At 43.5% G+C, this 19,927-nt stretch overlaps 1 protein-coding gene across 1 annotated transcript in view; it reads left to right on the top strand.

The window, feature by feature from the left end:
• The first annotated feature begins 209 nt into the window (after positions 1-209).
• Positions 210-19,927, top strand: part of FLI1 (Fli-1 proto-oncogene, ETS transcription factor) — an 89,215-nt gene continuing 69,497 nt past the window's right edge. Inside the window, exon 1 of the mRNA XM_044281766.1 lies at positions 210-337. Coding sequence (XP_044137701.1) covers positions 320-337 — 18 coding nt within the window. The 5' untranslated portion in view covers positions 210-319. The remainder of the gene's footprint in view (positions 338-19,927) is intronic.

Here is a 19,927-nt window from a genome sequence, read left to right as displayed (position 1 = left end):
GTGCTGGAGGGATCACACACAAGTTTCTTCCCTGTAGTTGTAGAGTTGGGGGTGGGGGTGGGGGGTCCTCAGGAAGGAGCAGCGGGGACAATGCTGCTGATGTGAGTGGCCTTATCTCCGGGCGCATATATCCTGTCTGTATATGATGTAGATGCGCAGGCAGTGACTTCACTTCCCAAAATGACCAAAAAAGCTTTCATCCGGTGAAGAGTGTCAGGGGAGGCACAGCCAGACGGGCAGAGGACACAGCGGGGCTGGGGCGCCGTGTAGCCGGGTCAATGAGCGGGACATCACTGGCCTCTTCTGCATTCTGCTGCCCATGGACGGGACCATCAAGGTAAGAGAGGCCACAGCTGGGCATCGGGCACCCTGGTGCTGCCACCTCACCAGCGCCCCTATTACCGGCCACGGACAGGAAGGGGCCCCCTTTATTCCAGTATTAGTTCTCTTCAGCTGCCCCAGAACATTAGCGGACACAGTCTTGGGCGACACAGTCCAGCACACACATAGATGTATACTGGGAGTATACTATATACACACCATGTATACTGGGAGTACTGGACATGAAGTTCTGACCTCAGCCCTGGTCCTTCCTACGCTGTATATAGCAGCAGGTCCTATGTATGGACACAGCTCACTGCAGGATCCATGTGGAACCATGCTTGACCCCATCCACCTCCATGCAATGACCACACTGCAGATTACAAACCCGTCTACACTGTGTATGAGGCCACATGCATAGGGCTGTATTTTTGGTCGGCATGTGATCTGCATTTTTTGGTAGATTGGACTCGGACTCATTTATTATGGAGAAAGCACAGCATGTGCTTTCTGCATCCATATGGGTGTTCCGCCATCCTACAAAAAAGATAGAACATGTCCTATTCTTGTCCGCTGTCTGGACAAATATAGACATTTTTAACATGGGGAGGCACATGCAGAACTGGGAAATGCGGAACGCACACAGCTGGTATCAGTGTTTTGCGGATCTGCGGTTTCTGGACCGTAAAATGGTTACGGTCGTGTGTATGGGACTAGAGTGAGATGAATATAGACTTAAATGACTTAGTTAGCCAGTATCAGCTGGCATCTTCAGGACATAGTGTGGCATCTTCAGGACATAGTGTGGCATCTTCATGCATACTACTCTGGGCCACCAAAGAATCCTCTTCTGGTCCTCCATCTAATAGCATGCCACCTTTACATCAAATGACTGCTGAGGTTGGTAAACGTAGGACCAGGGGCGTAACTACCATAGCGGCAGACCATGCTACTGCTATGGGGCCCAGGGCAAGTGGGGGCCAAGTTGGAATCATCCCTTCTCCTACTGGGGGTGAAAACTTGGTCAGGACTCTACCCACTAAAAGGAAAAACTTTTCGCAAATGAGGCAGTGGAAAAAATGACCGAAGGGTAATTGAAAGGTGTGGGCGGCCTGGCTTGATCCTTGCTATGGGGCCCTCACTTCTCTATGTACGCCACTACAGAGGACCCCTGTGGTCTCTACCCCTAAATGCGAGAGGTTGGACCCAACAGAGATTAAGGGCAGAGCAGACAAAAGAGGCCGAGTGCAAGGTAGTTTAGAAATGGAGGAAAGCATGGGTCCTGGCAGTGGCATGGAGCTGGGAAAGGAGAAGACTGGGCATCACTGGTATAAGGGGCAGAACATTGAACATAGCGTAGAGAGGGAGAAAAGAGGTGGGCATAGCCAACAGGTGAGTGTGGACCCTAGGTTGGACTTAGGTTCCTTGGCCCCACCACAGAAAATAATTCTTAGGGCCCAACTTCCATATCATCAATAAAGTCTAATAGGTTTTGAATCCAAGAAATAGACCCTAGTAGCAAGTGATCGGCGCTAAATGTTTTTTTTCTTCTTTCTCCTGGATCATTGGGGCCCATTATCAGAACCTGGGTCGACTGGAGGATCCTCTGGTGGTGGACCCTAGCTACCAGAAGAGCAAAGCACTGGCCTGGCAGAGCGCATAGTACACTTGTGTTATGTTCTATATGGTCACTACAGCCCAGTGAGCAGATTACTGGCCATATATACCAGTGGGGGCATTATACTGGGCATAAGGAACACAAGGCAGAGTATGGTTCCTCTTAACATTTCAGGGAGTGGGCTGAAGTCCAGACGGCAGCAGCAGCCCTAGATCTGACATAGAGCATCAAGTTCTGTCTGTTTCTTTGAGGCAAGCAGCAGAGGAAGTTGACAGTGTAACACATGGCTGGATGCCCACAGTGGGTGTGTGATGGGGCCGCACTGTTGCTTCATCCTCACTACAATATGGCTTCAACTTTCAGTCTGATCCCTACAGTAGAGATCTGATGAACATAAGGTAATAATCAATGGCGTTTTGCTTCCAGCACAGTAAACAGTACGACGTAATGAACCAACCATGTGTATATAATAATAGATCCTATATGATGGAAAATCCTACATTACCCTGTACTGTATTGGGCGTCATATACACACACAGTGGATGTACTTCAAAAGGACCAGTCACCACTCATGACGTGTCTGTTTTAGTAAATGATTGCATTCCACACTCAATAACAGTGTCTTATAACTGTATCTTGTATCGTTCCTCTGTTATTCCTACTAGAAAATGTGTGAATGAACTGGCAACTTGGTGTTAGTGTGTCAGTGCACTGTCCCAATGCTGCCCTCGACCAGTAACTACCAGTTCATGCACTGTAGTGGGAATAATAGAGGAAGGGCCCAACATCCAGTTAGAAGAAACATGCTGCAGAAATATCCGTTTATGAGGAATGTAGGTAGTTCTGAAAAGGAACATGTCATCAGAGGTGATCGGTCTGCTTTAAGATGTTATTTCTGGTTCTGTGATAATAAATTCCATCATAAATGATTAAAGATCAGGACTGTGAGATTAAAGGGAAACATCTTGCAGTTGTCATTGTGCTTATATCAGTGTTTCTAGGTCGGTTTGCTCCAGAAAGGAAATGGTTACAGGGTATCTGCCTGTGCCCACAGACTGAGCCGCTGAGAATCGGGCTTGTCTGCGCCTCGGGTGGAGAACATGTTTGATCTGTGGATTTTTTTTCTCTTTCTTGTACTTCAAAATCTGCTGACCTGATGGAAAATACAGTTAAGAAATAACAAACTGCACCAAGTGAAATGTTTGATTAGATCAGTAACTGCAGATATCTACATGACACAGTGTGGTCTTCTGTAAGAAAGCAGGCAGATTTGTGATGGGAGGGGGCCATTTAGTGTCACACACTTCTTTAGAAAGTTTTAGGAACGGTGCCGAATGTGTGTTTTGCAGTCAGTAGAGATAAAACCTACGATAAAAGTGTATTACATGTGCACAGAGTAGACCCATCCACTTTAGAGGCGATAAGTCAGCAGTCCAGGAGCCTTGAACGCCTGTCTGTGCTCTTTCTACAACAAACTTGTTTTGGAGGATTTTATCCAAATGACTAGCATCTTATATCAGCCTTGTATTATTCAATTCAATGGAACTCACTTAAAGTCCACAGGTCCATAAATCTGGAGAGTATAAATGGCTGCCATGCCATGAGTCAGGAGCAATATCTCAGTCCCTCCCAGTCCACCCATGACCTGTAGTGGTTCTACAGTATTGAACTCTTACAGTCCTTGAGGCTTTTACTATAGTGGAGATGCATATCCAGGGAGTATGGAGCACCACAGTTTGGTCCTGATGGAAACAGCGTGAACTCAATACCTAATTATCCAACTATATCGAGAGACTCTTCAAATGTGTTACTTTAGGGCTGAGGGAAAAATAATTATTTTTTAATCGGTGTGGTATATAACTGAAGACTATTTCCATGAAGGCCTGTTGGCACAGAGAGGAGTCATTATAGAGTAGGGTCCCACCTAAAAGAGGTCTCCTTTCTGAAGAGTCCTTATAGAGTAGGCTTCCACCTAAAAGAGGTCTCCTTTCCGAAGAGTCATTATAGAGTAGGGTCCCACCTAAAAGAGGTCTCCTTTCTGAAGAGTCCTTATAGAGTAGGCTTCCACCTAAAAGAGGTCTCCTTTCCGAAGAGTCATTATAGAGTAGGCTTCCACCAAAAAGAGGTCTCCTTGCCGTGGTGGATGGACACAAATTATTTTGATCAAAGTATATTTGCTAAGTTCCTCATATTCATATAGTGAATATAATATTAGTAAAATTTTCAATTTATATATTCAATGTTTGCGCAGCGTTATTTCATGGTGTCTGGGAAATAAAGCTGACCATAGTCATAGAAGGTCTGATATTTTGGGCCATTGTGAGAAAAGAGAATCAGGTCACATATCAGTAAATATCATGCTCAACACTTGATATCACACATAGGTTTGTTTCAGCATGAAGGAGTATTTTTCATGTACCTCCTCTTTTTTTTATAGGAAGTTCAACAGTAAACAGCAGAACCCCTGCTGTACTGATCATATAGAAGTATGCCTGACAGAGGTGTACCCTAAAGCTCTTGGCCTAAGGTGAAAAATCTTCGTCAGGGTCCCCACTTATAATGTGTCATTTCCAGTACTGTAGATTTGTTATGATCTTTTGTGATACAAAGGGTTCTTTGCGCCTTATATACATTAACCCCAGTGTCTGCACCCCCAACAGCAGTGTGATTTGCCAAGTATTAGGGTCAATTGTTTCCCAACCTTATTACCCAATAGGAACCCTGAAAAATGTTTCCACCCCTGGGTAACCCCTCATGTTATTCCTGCCTCCTAGAAGCTTAGTAAAGAGGCCGGTAAAGCTTCTATAGTTCTTGTCCAGTGCTATTATTTGGCTTAGATATGTTTACTGCTTTGGACAGCATCTTTGAGCAGGTGGAAATCAGTCTGCCTTCCCTATTGTAAAAGTGATGGGTCTTGTTGCTGTGTTCTGGAGAACCTTGATTGGGAAGCATTGGATTAGACTTTTACAATCAATGTTGACTACCTGCTATGAAGTTATTTATCAACAGGACTATAATAATCAGTTCCAGGGGCGGACTGGCCATAGACTCTACAGGGAAATTTCTCAGTGGGATGATGCTCAGGGGGCTGCCCAAGCCCTCTTCACGACCGCCGATCTGGTACCTACTGATCTGACGCTCTGAGCATTAATTAATGCTAGGAGCATCTGGCACTCATGCACCTGACTAGCAGAAGAAAGTGCCCTCCTGCATTCAACTGTAGTGCTGTCCTTAGGACAGTGATAGGGTTGAATGCTGCGGTGGGGTGGCAGTATTTTGTGCTGCACTCCGGTATTGCTGGCCCCTCCTACCTGTGTTGACCCTGCCTTCTGTCAATTTGCAACCCCCTACAACATGGGGCCATTTTTACTTTTTTTCCAGGGCCACTTTAAAGGGATTATCCAACCCGTATAATGCCCCCTCTAATGCCTGGACAGAGGTTGTAGTTACCTTGCTCTCCAGCATCCGCATTGCTTCTGATGCCTGCACGGCCACTGCTGGAGCCGGGGGGGGGGGGGGGAGTTAATAGCAGGCCATGACCAGGACAAGCTTTGCGGGTGACACTAAGGAGGCTTGTCCCCCAGAAAAAATTTGGCAACCGTGCAGGCATCAGAAGCGACACTAGTGACGGGGAGCAGGTTAGTATAATCCAAGGGGCCCATGCTTTAGAGGGGGCATTATAGGGGTTGGATAACCCCTTTAAGTTCCCAGTCTATCCCTAATCACTTCTGTATTGTATTGGCCATTTTCACTTAGGGGTATACTCACTTTTGTTGCCAGCGGTTTAGACATTAATGGCTGTGTGTTGAGTTATTTTGAGGGCACACAAAATTTACACTGTTATACAAGCTGTACACTGACTACTTTACATTGTATCAATGTGTCGTCCCATGAAAATATATAATAAATATTTACAAAACTGTGAGCAATATAAAACTGGTTAGCCTGATCAGTCATTAAAGGGACACTGTCAGGCCTTCTGAGGATAATTAGCTCTTTATATGCCCCCCTAGGTCTTATAATAAGTTTCCAATTCATATAAGTATTATCCCTGTGCGCATTGTAAAACGTTAAAAATAATCTTTATAATCACCTGTCCTTTCTGCCCAAGGGGCGTTCTTTGTGCTGCATTTGCGCCCAGCCGCGTCCCAACTGCCGGATCCTTAGACACGCCCATCTCATTAGTATTCACTGCGCTGGGCGGTATTTTCCTGTCCCCGACATTCGGAGATCCTGCGCATGCGCCCGGCACCCTCGCTCGCCGGGATCACATTGCGCTAAGTGAATACTAATGAGATGGGCGTGTCTAAGGATCCAGCAGTTGGGACGCGGCTGTCAGAAGGCCTGTCAGTGTCCCTTTAAAGGGGTTGTCTGGGACATTTAAAAATCTCAGAGAAGGAAGCTGATTTCGTAACAAAATAAGTGTTATTTATATGAAATATCGCCACCTTCGTGCACCGCTGCTGGTATCTCTTACTGTCCAACAGTGATGACATGAAGGGATTCCATATGCTCCCGGGTCTGTGCAAACATAGAACTTGACCTATTATGAGACACAAGATGTGGTTTGCCATGGCTCTGCACCGCGATCTGGCATACATACGGGCAGTATCCATTTTTTGCCGATCCGCGGGTTACGGTCAGCAAAACGGATACTGTCATGTGCATGGGATCACATCTTTTTTCTTCTGTGAGATTTTTAAATTTTTTACTACTTGGAATGTCAAAGACAGAATTTTTTTCTGGTGTCCGCACACTGATTCTAAGATGAGGAACCTACCGTATCTGCCTGAAAATGCCTGAACAGGTTCATATTATAGCCTGGGACAGGAATTATTGGTGGATGGATTAGTACTTAGTGCTGTGGGGGTGAAAGTCAAAACCTGTAGGTGCAGTGAATTTCAGAAGCTTATAACACAGAACGTATTGTATGAATTGTATATCCCATAGGACATCTATGAAATCACTGAGCTAAATAGAATGAACAGTAAACCACAGTGTAAGGGTGTAGTGTAAGGGTGAATTCATACATGACAGATTTGTTGCTGAAATTTCTGCAACTGAAAATCACCTCCATTTACCTTGCTTTTGGCACATTATGTTCTGTGTGTGAATATACCCTTAGGCCTCTTTCACACGGGCGTCATGGATGTGGGCCGGATAAGATGTGAGTGTGTCACGGGAAAATGCGGGATTTTTCCGCGAGAGTGCAAAACATTTTAATGCGTTTAGCACGCTTGTGAGAAAAATCTGCATGTTTGGTACCCAAACCCGAACTTCTTCACAGAAGTTCGGGTTTGGGTTAGGTGTTGTGTAGATTTTAATATTTTCCCTTATAACATGGTTATAATGGAAAATAATAGCATTCTTAATACAGAATGCTTACTAAAATAAAAAATAAATAAAAATAATTTAACTCACCTCATCCACTTGTTCGGGCAGCCCGGCTACTCTTCTGTCTTCTTCTTTGAGGAAAAGGACCTTTGATGACGTCACTGCGCTCATCACATGGTCCGTCACATGATCCATCACCATGGTGATGGATCATGTGATGACCATGTGATGAGCGCAGTGACATCACCACAGGTCCTTTTCCTTCTGGACAGCAAAGAAGAAGACAGAAGAGAAGCCGGGCTGTGCGAACAAGTGGATGAGGTGAGTTAAATTATTTTTATTTATTTTTTAACCCCTTCATCCCTATTTTACTAAGTATTCTGTATTAAGAATGCTATTATTTTCCCTTATAACCATGTTATAAGGGAAAATAATAATGATTGGGTCCCCATCTCGCCCGTGTGAAAGAGGCCTTAGGGTATTGTCCACATGGGGCACATTTTCTGCAGAGGAAATTCTGCTGCAGATTGTTATGGATAGAAAAGCGTGAAATCCACAGTGGAAACCGACATATAAACTGCTGGATTTTAAGTTGGCAGGAAGATACTTTTAGCAGTATGTATAAGATTTGTAAAAATCCTATCCACTTTGCTGGCATCATAAAACAGCTCAAAATATATAGCAGAACCGCCACGTTAGGCAGTACGCTAAGGGTATGTCCACAGGGGACAGATACACTGGAGATTTGCATGTCGCAAAATCATATTTCAGTGTGTACTCTTGTGACTCTACCATAGATGTCACCCTAATCAGGGCAAAGGATGGAATTCTCAGCGGAAATAGCAGCATAAGGGCTTGTTCACATGACCGTGTGAAGTCCGTGCCCGTGCTGTGGACCGCAAATTGCGGTCCGCAATGCACGGGCACCTTCCGTGGGGCAGCCACATGGGGATCGCAGACCTATTACCTTAAATAGGTCTGTGATGCATCTGTTCCGCAAAAAGATAGAGCAAGTTCTATCTTTTTGCGGTGCGGAGGCACGGAACGGAACCCCAGAAAGCACTCCGTAGTGCTTTCATAGTGTTCCGTTCCGTGCTTCCGTTCCGCACATCTCCGGATTTGCAGACCCATTGAAGTCTCATCCACTATGCTGCTGCTGTAAACGCTGCAGAGGTTTTTGCACCCAATCCTGCTGTAGAAAATCTTCAGCATTTACGGCACGTGCAGCCCTACTCCACCAGCCAACCAGTTGGATTTTATAAGCTTTGCTTTTTTCCTTGGTATAGCCCTTGGCAACTTTACTATGTACAAATTTCAGGACTTTATAGGCATACAGTAAGTGATATTGAACTTTTTGAAAAGCCCCTTTCTTAATACACACACTGTATGGACTGGCTTTTCAACTTAGACATGTTGTGCAGGATTTAGATATTAATGGCGTAAAGCATAGGTCAGGGGTGGCCAACCTGTGGCTCTTGAGCCACATGCGGCTCTTTGCTTCTTCAAGTGAGGCTCTAGCTGTGGAGCCGGGAAGCACTCTCCTCCCCATGCTCAGATCTCTCTTCCTGATCAGGCACTGTTACTACTTTGCAGCTCCAGCTCACTCTCCACTACGTCCTGATGCACACAGTGTGAGAACGTAGTACCTGGAGACATGGACTATGACCTGACATTGCGCTCATCAGGTCACAGTGGAGAGCATGTCAGACCTGCAGAGTAGCAGGTGCCCGACCGAGCAGGAACCCAGTGCCTGACCGAGCAGGAGCCCAGTGCCTGATCAGGAGAGGGAAGAGATTTTTTTTTAAATGATAGAACTGAGAATGTGGGTCTGATCTGAGCATGGTTTGGGGGGAGGGGGGGGTGTCCAGATCTGAGCAATGGGGGTCTGATCTGAGCATGGCGGTCTTGTTTGAGCATGGGTTGGTCAGGTATGAGCATGGGGGGTCAGATCTGAGAAGGAGGGAGATCTGAGCATGAGGGGGGGGGGGGGGGGTCTGAGCACTGAGGGTCTGACACTGGGTGATTTGTGTTGTCTGATCCAAGCATTGGGGGTCTGATTTTGGGGGTTTGATTTGGAAGTCTGATGAGGTTTGGTGATCTTATTGTAGGTCAGATAAGGATTGGGGATCTGATTTAGGAGTCTGATCTGAGGTCTGATGAAAAATATATATATATTTTTTTTCTCTGCTAATGAACAATAAGAAAAAATATTTTTAGCAGACCTCAGATCAGATGAAAAATATATATTTTTTAATCTTATTATTCTTTGTTATAACCTAGGTGCATCTTGTAGGGCGAAAAATACGGTAACTGTGTGGAAATGTATAGCCTGTGGCTCCTGGTAGTCATAATTTTTTTTTTTGGGCTCTTTGTGTATGTAAGGTTGGCCACCCCTGGCATAGGTCATCAATATCAGATTGACTCACACCCTCTCCGATTAGCTGTTTAGTTGCAGCTTTGACGCTAGAACTACACGATATTGCCCAATGAGTGGTGGACGGAGCTACTACACAATGGATGGATCTCTGTAGTTCTAGTGCCGGAGCTACCCCGATACAGCTGATCGGCATGAATGCAAGGCGTTAGACCCTTGCCAATCTGATATTGATGGCTCCTATTGAGGACAGGCCATAAGTATCAACATCCTAGAGAATCTCTTTAATGATCAGCAGTATTCACATAGAGCCTGTCAGACTCCAGAAATCTGGCCGCAGCTCTCCTCCCCTCTCACAGCATTCCTCAGGCCCTGTCCGTAAGTAATTGGGGCTGTACTAAAAAAGTCAGGAAGGACCAATATCACACATACTGAATAATAGGACAATGTAAGTGACTGGTGGAGCATAAGATAAAACTCAAAGATTATTATAAAGTTTGAAGATACTCATAATCAGGGGTTTAAATCAATTGCTGCTATTTTATCAGAGCAGCCAAGGGAAGTCATTGCTCTGATCTTAATAGTGATCACGATGTATAAACAAGGTTAGAGAACCCTATTCAAGGTAATAGTAAGGTTAAGGCCTCTTGCACACGGCCAAGCCGTTACGTGCATTGGGGCCCGCAAAAAAATAGAGCAAGTTCAAGTGAATGGGTCCGCATCCGTGGTGCGTTGAGCACACGGCCGGTACCCGCATATTGAGGACCCGCTGTTTGCGGGCTGCAATACTGGCCACAGCTGGCAATGGCCGTGTGCATGGGGCCTTAATTATGATCCGTTCAATGTTTTTCCTGTTACTCTGCTCCAATCTTCCCAGAATGTCACAAAATATAGTAACAATCACATTATGGCCAAAATCTTTTATAGAAATTCTTTTTTTTAAATCAGTAAAAAAAAAAAAAAAGGCTGCTACCCTCAAAAGCAAATTAAATGAATGTATTGCTAATGATTTTTTGCAGACTTAATTTTTAATTCAGGATAAACAACTAGTACGTTACATAGTAACAAGCAATAATCAAAGTTTTATAACAAGTTGTCCTGTATTCAACTCCAGAGCTGCACTCACTAGTCTACTGGTGAAGTCACTTTGTACAAACATTACTTATCCTGTACGGATCCTGAGTTACATCCTATGTTATACTCTAGAGCTGCGCTCACTATTCTGCTGGTGGAATTACTATGTAGATACATTACATTATCCTGTACTGATCCTGAGATACATCATATATTATACTCCAGAACTGCACTCACTATACTGCAAATGGAATCACTGTGTGCATGCATTACATTACTTATCCTGTACTGATTATGAGTTACATCCTGTATTAAACTCCAGAGCTGTAATCACTATTCTGCTGGTGGAGTCACTGTGTACATACATTACTTTACTTATTCTGTACTGATCCTGAGTTATAGCCTGTATTATACTCCAGAGCTGCTCTCACTATTCTGCAGGTGAAGTCACTGTCTACGTGCATTATATTACTTATCTTCTACTGAACCTGGGTTATATCCTGCTTTATACTCCAGAGCTGCATTACTATAGTTCTGGTGGAGTCACGTTTTGCATATGTAGATTATATTACTTACCCATTACTGATTCTGAGTTACATCCTGCACTATTCTCCAGAGTGGCATTCACTATTCTGCTGATGGAGTCTCTGTGTACATACATTACTTATAATGGACTGATCCTGAGTTACATCCTCTATTATACTCCGGAGCTGAACTCACTATTCTGCTGGTGGAGTCACTGTGTACATACATTACATTACTTATCCTTTCCTGATCCTGAGTTACATCTTGTATTATATATACTTCAGAGCTGCATTATCTATTCTGCTGGTGGAGTCACTGTGTACATACATTACATTACTTATCCAGTAGTGATCCTGAGTTATATCCTGTATTATACTCTAGAGCTGCACTCACTATTCTGCTGGTAGAGACACCAAGTACTTATACTACATTACTTATCCTGTACTAATACCGTGTTACATTCAGTACTGAATTCCAGAGCTGTGCTCACTATTCTGTTGGTGGAGTTACTTTAGGGTACTTTCACACTAGCGTTTTTCTTTTCCGGCATAGAGTTCCGTCACAGGGGCTCTATACCGGAAAAGAACTGATCAGTTTTATCCCCATGCATTCTGAATGGAGAGTAATCCGTTCAGTTTGCATCAGGATGTCTTCAGTTCAGTCGTTTTGACTGATCAGGCAAAAGAGAAAACCGTAGCATGCTACGGTTTTTTCTCCGGCGAAAAAAACTGAAGACATGCCTGAACGCCGGATCCGGCATTTTTTCCCATAGGAATGTATTAGCGCCGGATCCGGCATTCAGAATACCGGAATGCCGGATCCGTCGTTCCGGCATGCGCATGCGCAGATCGGTAAAAATGCGAAAAATGTACAAGACGGATCCGTCGGTCCGCATGACAAGCGGAGAGACGGATCCGTCCTTGCAATGCATTTGTGAGACGGATCCGCATCCGGATCTGTCTCACAAATGCTTTCAGGCAGCAGCAGATCGGCGGATCCGGCGGCCAGTTCCGACGACGGAACTGCCCGCCGGATCACACTGCCGCAAGTGTGAAAGTAGCCTTATACATGCAGTACATGATATTACCTTTCCTGTGCTGATTCTAAGTTCTAAGAGGCTATGGACACTTTTTGGCAATTTATTATTATTGCATTCTACTTATCTTTGACTAAAAATCATTTTCCAATGAGTTTGTCCTTAACAGCCTTCAGTTTTCACTACTTTGCAAACTGTGAATGCTCTTTCTGCTTTTCACTGAAATTCATCAGACAGGTGGTCTGACATTTATATATTAAATATCTATTACATTATATCTATAATATTATATTGTATAAAAACAAAAAACAGGTGAATGGTTTTCTGGATATAATTTTCACTTCATGTACCCCACTTCTTGTTCTGGCCCTTTTACTTCCTCCTTTGTTTGGTCTAGCCTCAGCTGACTTTCTCAGTCAGACCATTCACTGCGGCCAGAGCGGGACAGGGATTAGTGACTCAGTTAGAGCATCACACATTATACTGATAAGTGCAATGCTGTTCTGTGGGTATCTTTTATCTAAGCATAGCAGGAGAACAATAGAACTGCCATATTGTTATCGTATTTTTATTAATCTACTATTTTACTAACAGATAACATATTTCCTTCACAGCATCAGTAAACTAAACAATGGATTACTTATCTTTATAGTTTTATCTCTCTGTGCTGACTGTTACAAAGGGATACTCACTTCTTTTTAATTTTCAGTGTTATAATATTGCCAAAATGAAAACGAAATACTTTTCCTTCTATGAATATTGAGTTAAAAAAATAGTATCAATTTCTGGCAGACGTGTCCCTTTAAGCTAAAGTCCTATACAAATTATAAGGATTTGGCTTACATGAGTGTTTATGAGTTGATGAGATAAGGGCTACTGATTGAGCTGTCAAAGCAGCTCACTGACAGATTGCAGGCAGATGCAGTGAAAACTGAAGGCTGTAGAGAACAAACTGCTGAAAATATTTAAAAGGAATATGTAAGCTCCAAAACACCCCGCAAACTAGAGTAAGTGGTGTATAGTGTAAGTGATGCTGAGGTTGTGTCATTCTTATCTTCATATTCACTTCCATTCTGAGGCTGTGCTCCCACAAACCAACAGTAAAATGCATTGAGAGAACTACTGAGCTCATACACATAATAGAGGACTCAAATATGGGTCTTCTCGATGTATTTTACAGCTGGTTTGTTGGAGAAAAGTGTTGGAATATTACATAACCAGACTCAGCGTTACTTAAATTATTCCCTGCCCACAAAAATGTTCTTCACTGACCTGTCAGAAAGGTACATGATGTAAACTATAGTGAAGGTAATCTTCTTACCAGTGACTGTATTTGTGAGTTATAACCTCCCTTCTGATCCTCAGCTGTGTCATGTGACCAAAACGCTGACTCCAAATAACACAGCATCTTATGTGTGAACAGGATGCCAATTTTTCTATGTATTCCTATGGGAGTCTCAATGCCAGTCTTGAGTAACTGACTTCCTGTCCTGTGTTTGTTGGAGATCAGAGTGTTGGTCACATGACACCGCTAAGTATAAGAAGGGAGGTTATAACTCACAAATACAGTCACTGGTAAGAAGGTTACCTTCACTAGAGTTTATATCATGTACCTTTTTAATTGCCCACAGAATAACACATTTTGTGGGAGTGCTTCTCTAATATAGACCAATTAGAAACATTATTTGCTGCCCAAGGTAATTAAAATGCAATAATAAAAAAAATACCTTCAAAAGATGTTCATAGACTAAAATCTCTCATCATCCCCTGCTTGTCAAGCATCTGTACAGAACTTATTTTGTGCATCATAGAAAGTGTCATGTTTACTACAGGCACTGTACAGTCATCTGATGCGGAGGAAAAAGAACCCTTTGCATTATAGGGGATCAACCAAGATGACGGGGGAAGGGGGGAAATGTCTAACAACAAGGTTGGGGTTTATAATAAAAACCTACTGATCAGTGAGTTTAGCTCTGAAGCATAATGCAGGGTGTAACTCTGGATTAGCACAAAAAAGTTGTGTATTTACAAGGATAATTTTTTTTTTGTTTAAATTAAGAGTAACCTGCCTATACACTTAAGGCTACTTTCACACTTGCGTTCAGAGCGGATCCGTCTGAGACGGATCTGCTCATATAATGCAGACGGTGGGTCCGTTCAGAACGGATCCGTCTGCATTATATTGTTAAAAAAAATTCTAAGTGTGAAAGTAGCCTCAGACGGATCCGTCCAGACTTTACATTGAAAGTCAATGGGGGACGGATCCGTTTGAAGATTGAGCCATATTGTGTCATCTTCAAACGGATCCGTCCCCATTGACTTACATTGTAAGTCTGGACGGATCCGCACGCCTCCGCACGGCCAGGCGGACACCTGAACGCTGTAAGCAGCGTTCAGGTGTCCACCTGCTGAGCGGAGCGGAGGCTGAGCGCTGCCAGACTGATGCACTCTGAGCGGATCCGCGTCCACTCAGAATGCATTAGTGCTGGACGGATGCGTTCAGGGCCGCTTGTGAGCCCCTTCAAACGGAACTCACAAGCGGACACCCGAACGCTAGTGTGAAAGTAGCCTTAGAGAGCCATCTGCTAAACGCTCATTTGTCTGACAACTATTCCCTACTCCCCAACATTGCACCTGTGTATACCCACCTTAAGACATAACAGATAGTGTGAACCCTGTGACATAGGAGGCTTATGAATGAGACCAAAGGTGCCCATACACCTTCAATAACTGTTGGTCAAATATTTGTTCGGTCAACAGCTATCTCCTCCAACAGTTGGTCCAACCAAGCATTTATACAAGAAGGAGAAAAATGAAGGCTACTGCTAATCACCTCTAGGGTGGCTTATCTGCTAGGAGAACAAAAGTATCAGGCCTTGAACTTTAGTGTGCCCAGTTGTTCTCCAACATCATTTGCAGGGGGAAAGTTGGGAGCTCAGCATACACATTAGATGGTAGGTCCAACCTGCCATTGGGATCAGCAAGGAATACTTTTATGTATGAGGGCCTTTAGGTTTTACATAATCATTATCAGGGTTTCCTACACGTTGTTCTTTAGCCTGTCCTTTGGGTTAGTGTTCTGTTTTATTTCTTACATATGTTGTGGGTGTGAAGTGCTCAGTACTGGGCTGTTTTTCCATCTCGGAGAAAGGCTGGGTATAGAATATCTGTAGAACCAGAATTTTGGCACGTCCTGGCTTTTAAAATTCCTGTGAAACTGTTTGAAACTCATGCAGTATTCTTCACAGAAGTTCATCCTTTAGAAAAAGCTTTTGGTAAAATCTGTTTCATAGCGGATCTGGACATGTTGCATGAACCATATGAAGGTGAAGCTTGGTACCGTGGGGCATAAATTGGCAGCTGAAGAGTTACCCTTAGCACTCATGTTTCTTTTAATATTGTTTGTTCTTGTAGCTTGTGATATTTTTCTAACTGCATCCCAAGCGCCCAAGCTGGGTTCCCTTATCAGCAGCAGTGAGACTTCCGCAAGACACATCCAGCTCTTCCTGATCTACTTCCTCTGATAGAACAAAAGGGAACATTTGACCTTCTTTTCCTATGTCCTATACTATATCAGCCGACCGCACCATTGTGAACAATAAGTAGCAAGATTGAGTGCTGTCTGCTGGAATGAAGTGCAGAGAGGAGTTTTCCTAACCTGAAAGAACAGTTTTCTCTAATAGATGGAGGTCTGTAACCCTAGACCGAACTGCAAGTGAATGGAATACTTCTCCATCTGTTCTTATATATGGCAGGGCTGGCATAGGCTGAGCAGTGCCCTTCCCCAGTTGCCTCGCTGGATTTTCACCTTCTAAATCCATATAGCAGCAATGAGAAAATATCTTAGGCTAATTTATGAACTCCCGGTGACTGATAGTTACAATTACTTTCATGGCCAAAAAATGTATTAACAGAAAAAAGCGTCTGAAGATTTTATAATAGGCAAAAAAGTGTTGTCCTTGTCTTAGATCTCGTTGTAGTGTTCAGGCAGCTCCTTCTGGATTACATATTCTGTATCTGGTATCTTTTACTCACTATAAAGCTGACACATTCTGCTTTACATACATTATTGTTACTTGCTGTCCCTAATGGAGCTCACAATCTAAGTTCCCTATCATTATGTCTTTGGAGTGTGGAAACCCATGCAAACATGTGGAGAACGTACAAACCTAATGCAGATGTGAACTTTATGCTCTGTTCATTGCATGGAGGTATCTGGTGCTCTCATTCAGCAGCTTCTCGAACTCTTATTTCTATCAATGAGGAGTAACCTCGTCTATGCAGCCACTACTTCATAACCTAAACCTCCCCATTCGAATAGTCTGTGAAGCTGGATCACATCTCTTATGGTTTCATGACTTCTCCTATAAACAGGGCTTGTGGTGTCAATCCATAATTAGTAAAACAAGTAGCCAAAGGGATTTCTTCTCGGTTAAACACCATACCATTGACTTTTAGCCTGAAAACATAATCATCCATAATGTAAATTTAAGACTTAATTGTAAATGTTTTATGGTTATACCATCATTCAGGGCTAAAAGACTCCATCTGTCTAATGCTGCATCAAGAGGTCAACTAAAGGAGTCCCAGAATATAGTGAAGCACAAATAAATATGACTTACAATGGTCATATTGATGAGCTATCCTCTGGATAGGTCATCAATATCAGATCAGTGGGGGCTCCTCCGATCATCTGTTAGAAGAGGCCATGTGCTCCATGAGTGCCGCGGGCTCTTCCTGGGCCATGTAATGTCACCATACATCGGTCACATGGCCTAGTTGCAGCTCAGCCCCATTCACCTCGATAGGGCTGAACTGCAATACTAAGCACAGCTGACAGGAGCTGACATCACTTACCAGTAAGAAACAGCTGATTGGTGGCGGTGCCGGTCCTTGAACCCCCGTCGATGTGATAATGATGACCTATACTGAGAATAGGTCATCTGTATATAGACAAGACGTGGCACTCTTGTCTCTTTTAGACCGTGGTGCTTGTTGTGCTAGCTTCCCAGCCAGAATCATATATAGAAGAAAAAGACAACAGCACTCAATAAAAGAACTTTTGTTTCGGTTATTTATTTTAGGGCAACTTCACCAATTTTGTGACGTGTACACCATCAACTCTATTTTTCATTCATTACTTTCTCCACGGCAACTTGTGTTTGATAAAGGTCCTACGACCGAAACGTCACAAAATTGGTGAAGTTGCCTTGAAATAAATAACCGGAACAAAAGTTATTTTATTGAGTGCTGTTGTCTTTTTCTTCTATAGAGAATAGGTCATCATTATCTTTACCCGGATAACCCCTTTAAATATTGTGGATTTACAGCACATTTACAGAAGCTTCCAAATACCTGAGCTTTATGCTGCAAAATACACTGCCTGGCCAAAAAAAGGTCATCATCTGGATTTAAATAAGCGAATAGGTAAGAGTCTCCCAGTTGGTCAGGTCTAGGTCTAGGTAGCAACAGTATGTGCTCCAAGAATGAGGTCAGCTGACTACCTGAACATACTGAATGACCAGGTTATTCCATCAATGGATTTTTTCTTCCCTGATGGCACGGGCATATTCCAAGATGACAATGCCAGGATTCATCGGGCTCAAATTGTGAAAAAAATATACATCTTTTTCAGACATGAATAGGTAATCACAGAGTCCAGACCTGAACCCCATTAAAAATCTTTGGGATGTGCTGGTGGGACTTCATGCAGTGGTCCAAACCTCCTAGATACAAGATCTTGGGGGAAAATGTATGCAACGCTGGACAGAAATGAATGTTGTGACATTGCAGAAGCTTGTAGAAATGATGGCACAGCGAATGTGTGCCGTAATCAAAGCTAAAGGCGGTCCAACTAAATATTAGAGTGTGTGACCTTTTTTTTGGGCCAGGCAGTGTATTTCAGTGCTATGTAAGTGAGTAAAACAAATTATGATTAGGTATTATCAGAAAACTGGGGTCTTTGGAGCTGCTGCTTCAACAGCATTCAAGCCAGGCTGGAGGTTCATATCAACTTTTATATAGAAACACCAAGGTGCATGTAAATGACCGGCTTTAGGACTGGACTTACAACACAGTGCATGTCCTAAAGTTACATGCTCCTTGGTATGTCGTAAAATACGTACCTGCAGCCTGGCTACCGCTACACATGCTACAGCTATAAAAAGATCCAGAATTGTATTTTTTTTCATAGATAACGCATGTATGTATGAAAATAGATGTCAGGAGAGCTAACAGATACGATTAAGGCTACTTTCACACTAGCGTTCTGCTGTCCGCTCGTGAGCTCCGTTTGAAGGAGCTCATGAGCGGAGCAGAACGCTTCCGTCCAGCCCTGATGCAGTCTGAATGGATGCGGATCCGCTCAGACTGCAGCGTTCAGCTGTCCGCCTGGCCGTGCGGAGGCGTGCGGATCCGTCCAGACTTACAATGTAAGTCAATGGGAACGGATCCGCTTGAAGATGACACCATATGGCTCAATCTTCAAGCGGATCCGTCCCCCATTGACTTTACATTTAAAGTCTAAACGGATCCGCTCAGGCTACTTTCGCACTTAAAATTTTTTCTAAGTTATTAATGCAGACGGATCCGTACTGAACGGAGCCTCCGTCTGCATTAATATAATCGGATCCGTTCAGAACGGATCCGATCAAACGCAAGTGTGAAAGTAGCCTAAAGAGTAAACTTTTGAATACATTTTTGTTAACATGTCCCTAATGCGCTAATAACAGTTTTTGTAATATATTAATTTACTTTATTAATGTATTTTGTATTTTTAATAGACTTTACCGCCCCTAAAAGTGCACTTTTCCTTGTGCGCTTAAAATAATTTTCTCAATGGGACCACAGCACAGGGAGTATGGGCGGAAGCGAATATTGCTGCTCCTGCCCGTGCCCCCTGGAGGTTTACTAAATGCTGGCATAGTACATAGGTACCCTGTACCCATGTACTATGCCAGGATTAGCTTAGCGGAGCAGCTCCTGCTCCGCTAAGCTAAAAGTCCTGCATGTCAGCTCTTAGCTTAGTGAAGCAAGCACAGGCAGGAGCGTGCTCTGCTAAATCTGGCATAGCACATGGTTACAGGGTACCTATGTACTATGCCAGAATTTAGTAAACCTCCGCGGGGCACGGGCAGGAGCAGCAATGAGTGCTCCTGTCCATACTCCCTGCGCTGTGGCCCCATTGAGAAAATGTGTTCTCCGTACACTGCTGACAAGTCAGCATAAAGTGTACAGGGAAAAGTGCTCTTTAGGGAGAGAAAAGTGAATAAAAAATACAAAATACATGAATTAAATATATTACAAAAACTGTCATTAGGGCATTAGGGAGATGTTCAAAAGTTTAGTTACTCTTTAAAGCTTCACGATATAGGGAAATATGGGGATCCCAATCCACCCACAATCCGGACTAGTGTGCACATCAACAAATACATTTTACTTAAGACGAGGTTGAATTTTTAAAGGGATTTTCAAGGAATTCAATAGGTTAGGTCATCAATATCTGATAGATGGGGGTCTGACTCCCAACCCCCCCCCCCCCCCCCGACCAGCCGTTTGAAGGGTCCCCCGAGCACTGCAGCCCCTTCATACTATAACAGGCACACTGCCGTCACTGTATAGCGTCAGTGCTTGTTATTGCAGCTCA

Source organism: Bufo gargarizans, chromosome 2, assembly GCF_014858855.1.
Source record: "Bufo gargarizans isolate SCDJY-AF-19 chromosome 2, ASM1485885v1, whole genome shotgun sequence".
Taxonomy (NCBI): domain Eukaryota; kingdom Metazoa; phylum Chordata; class Amphibia; order Anura; family Bufonidae; genus Bufo; species Bufo gargarizans.
The sequence above is the reverse complement of the archived record's forward strand: the minus strand, read 5'-3'. Positions and strand labels throughout refer to the sequence as shown.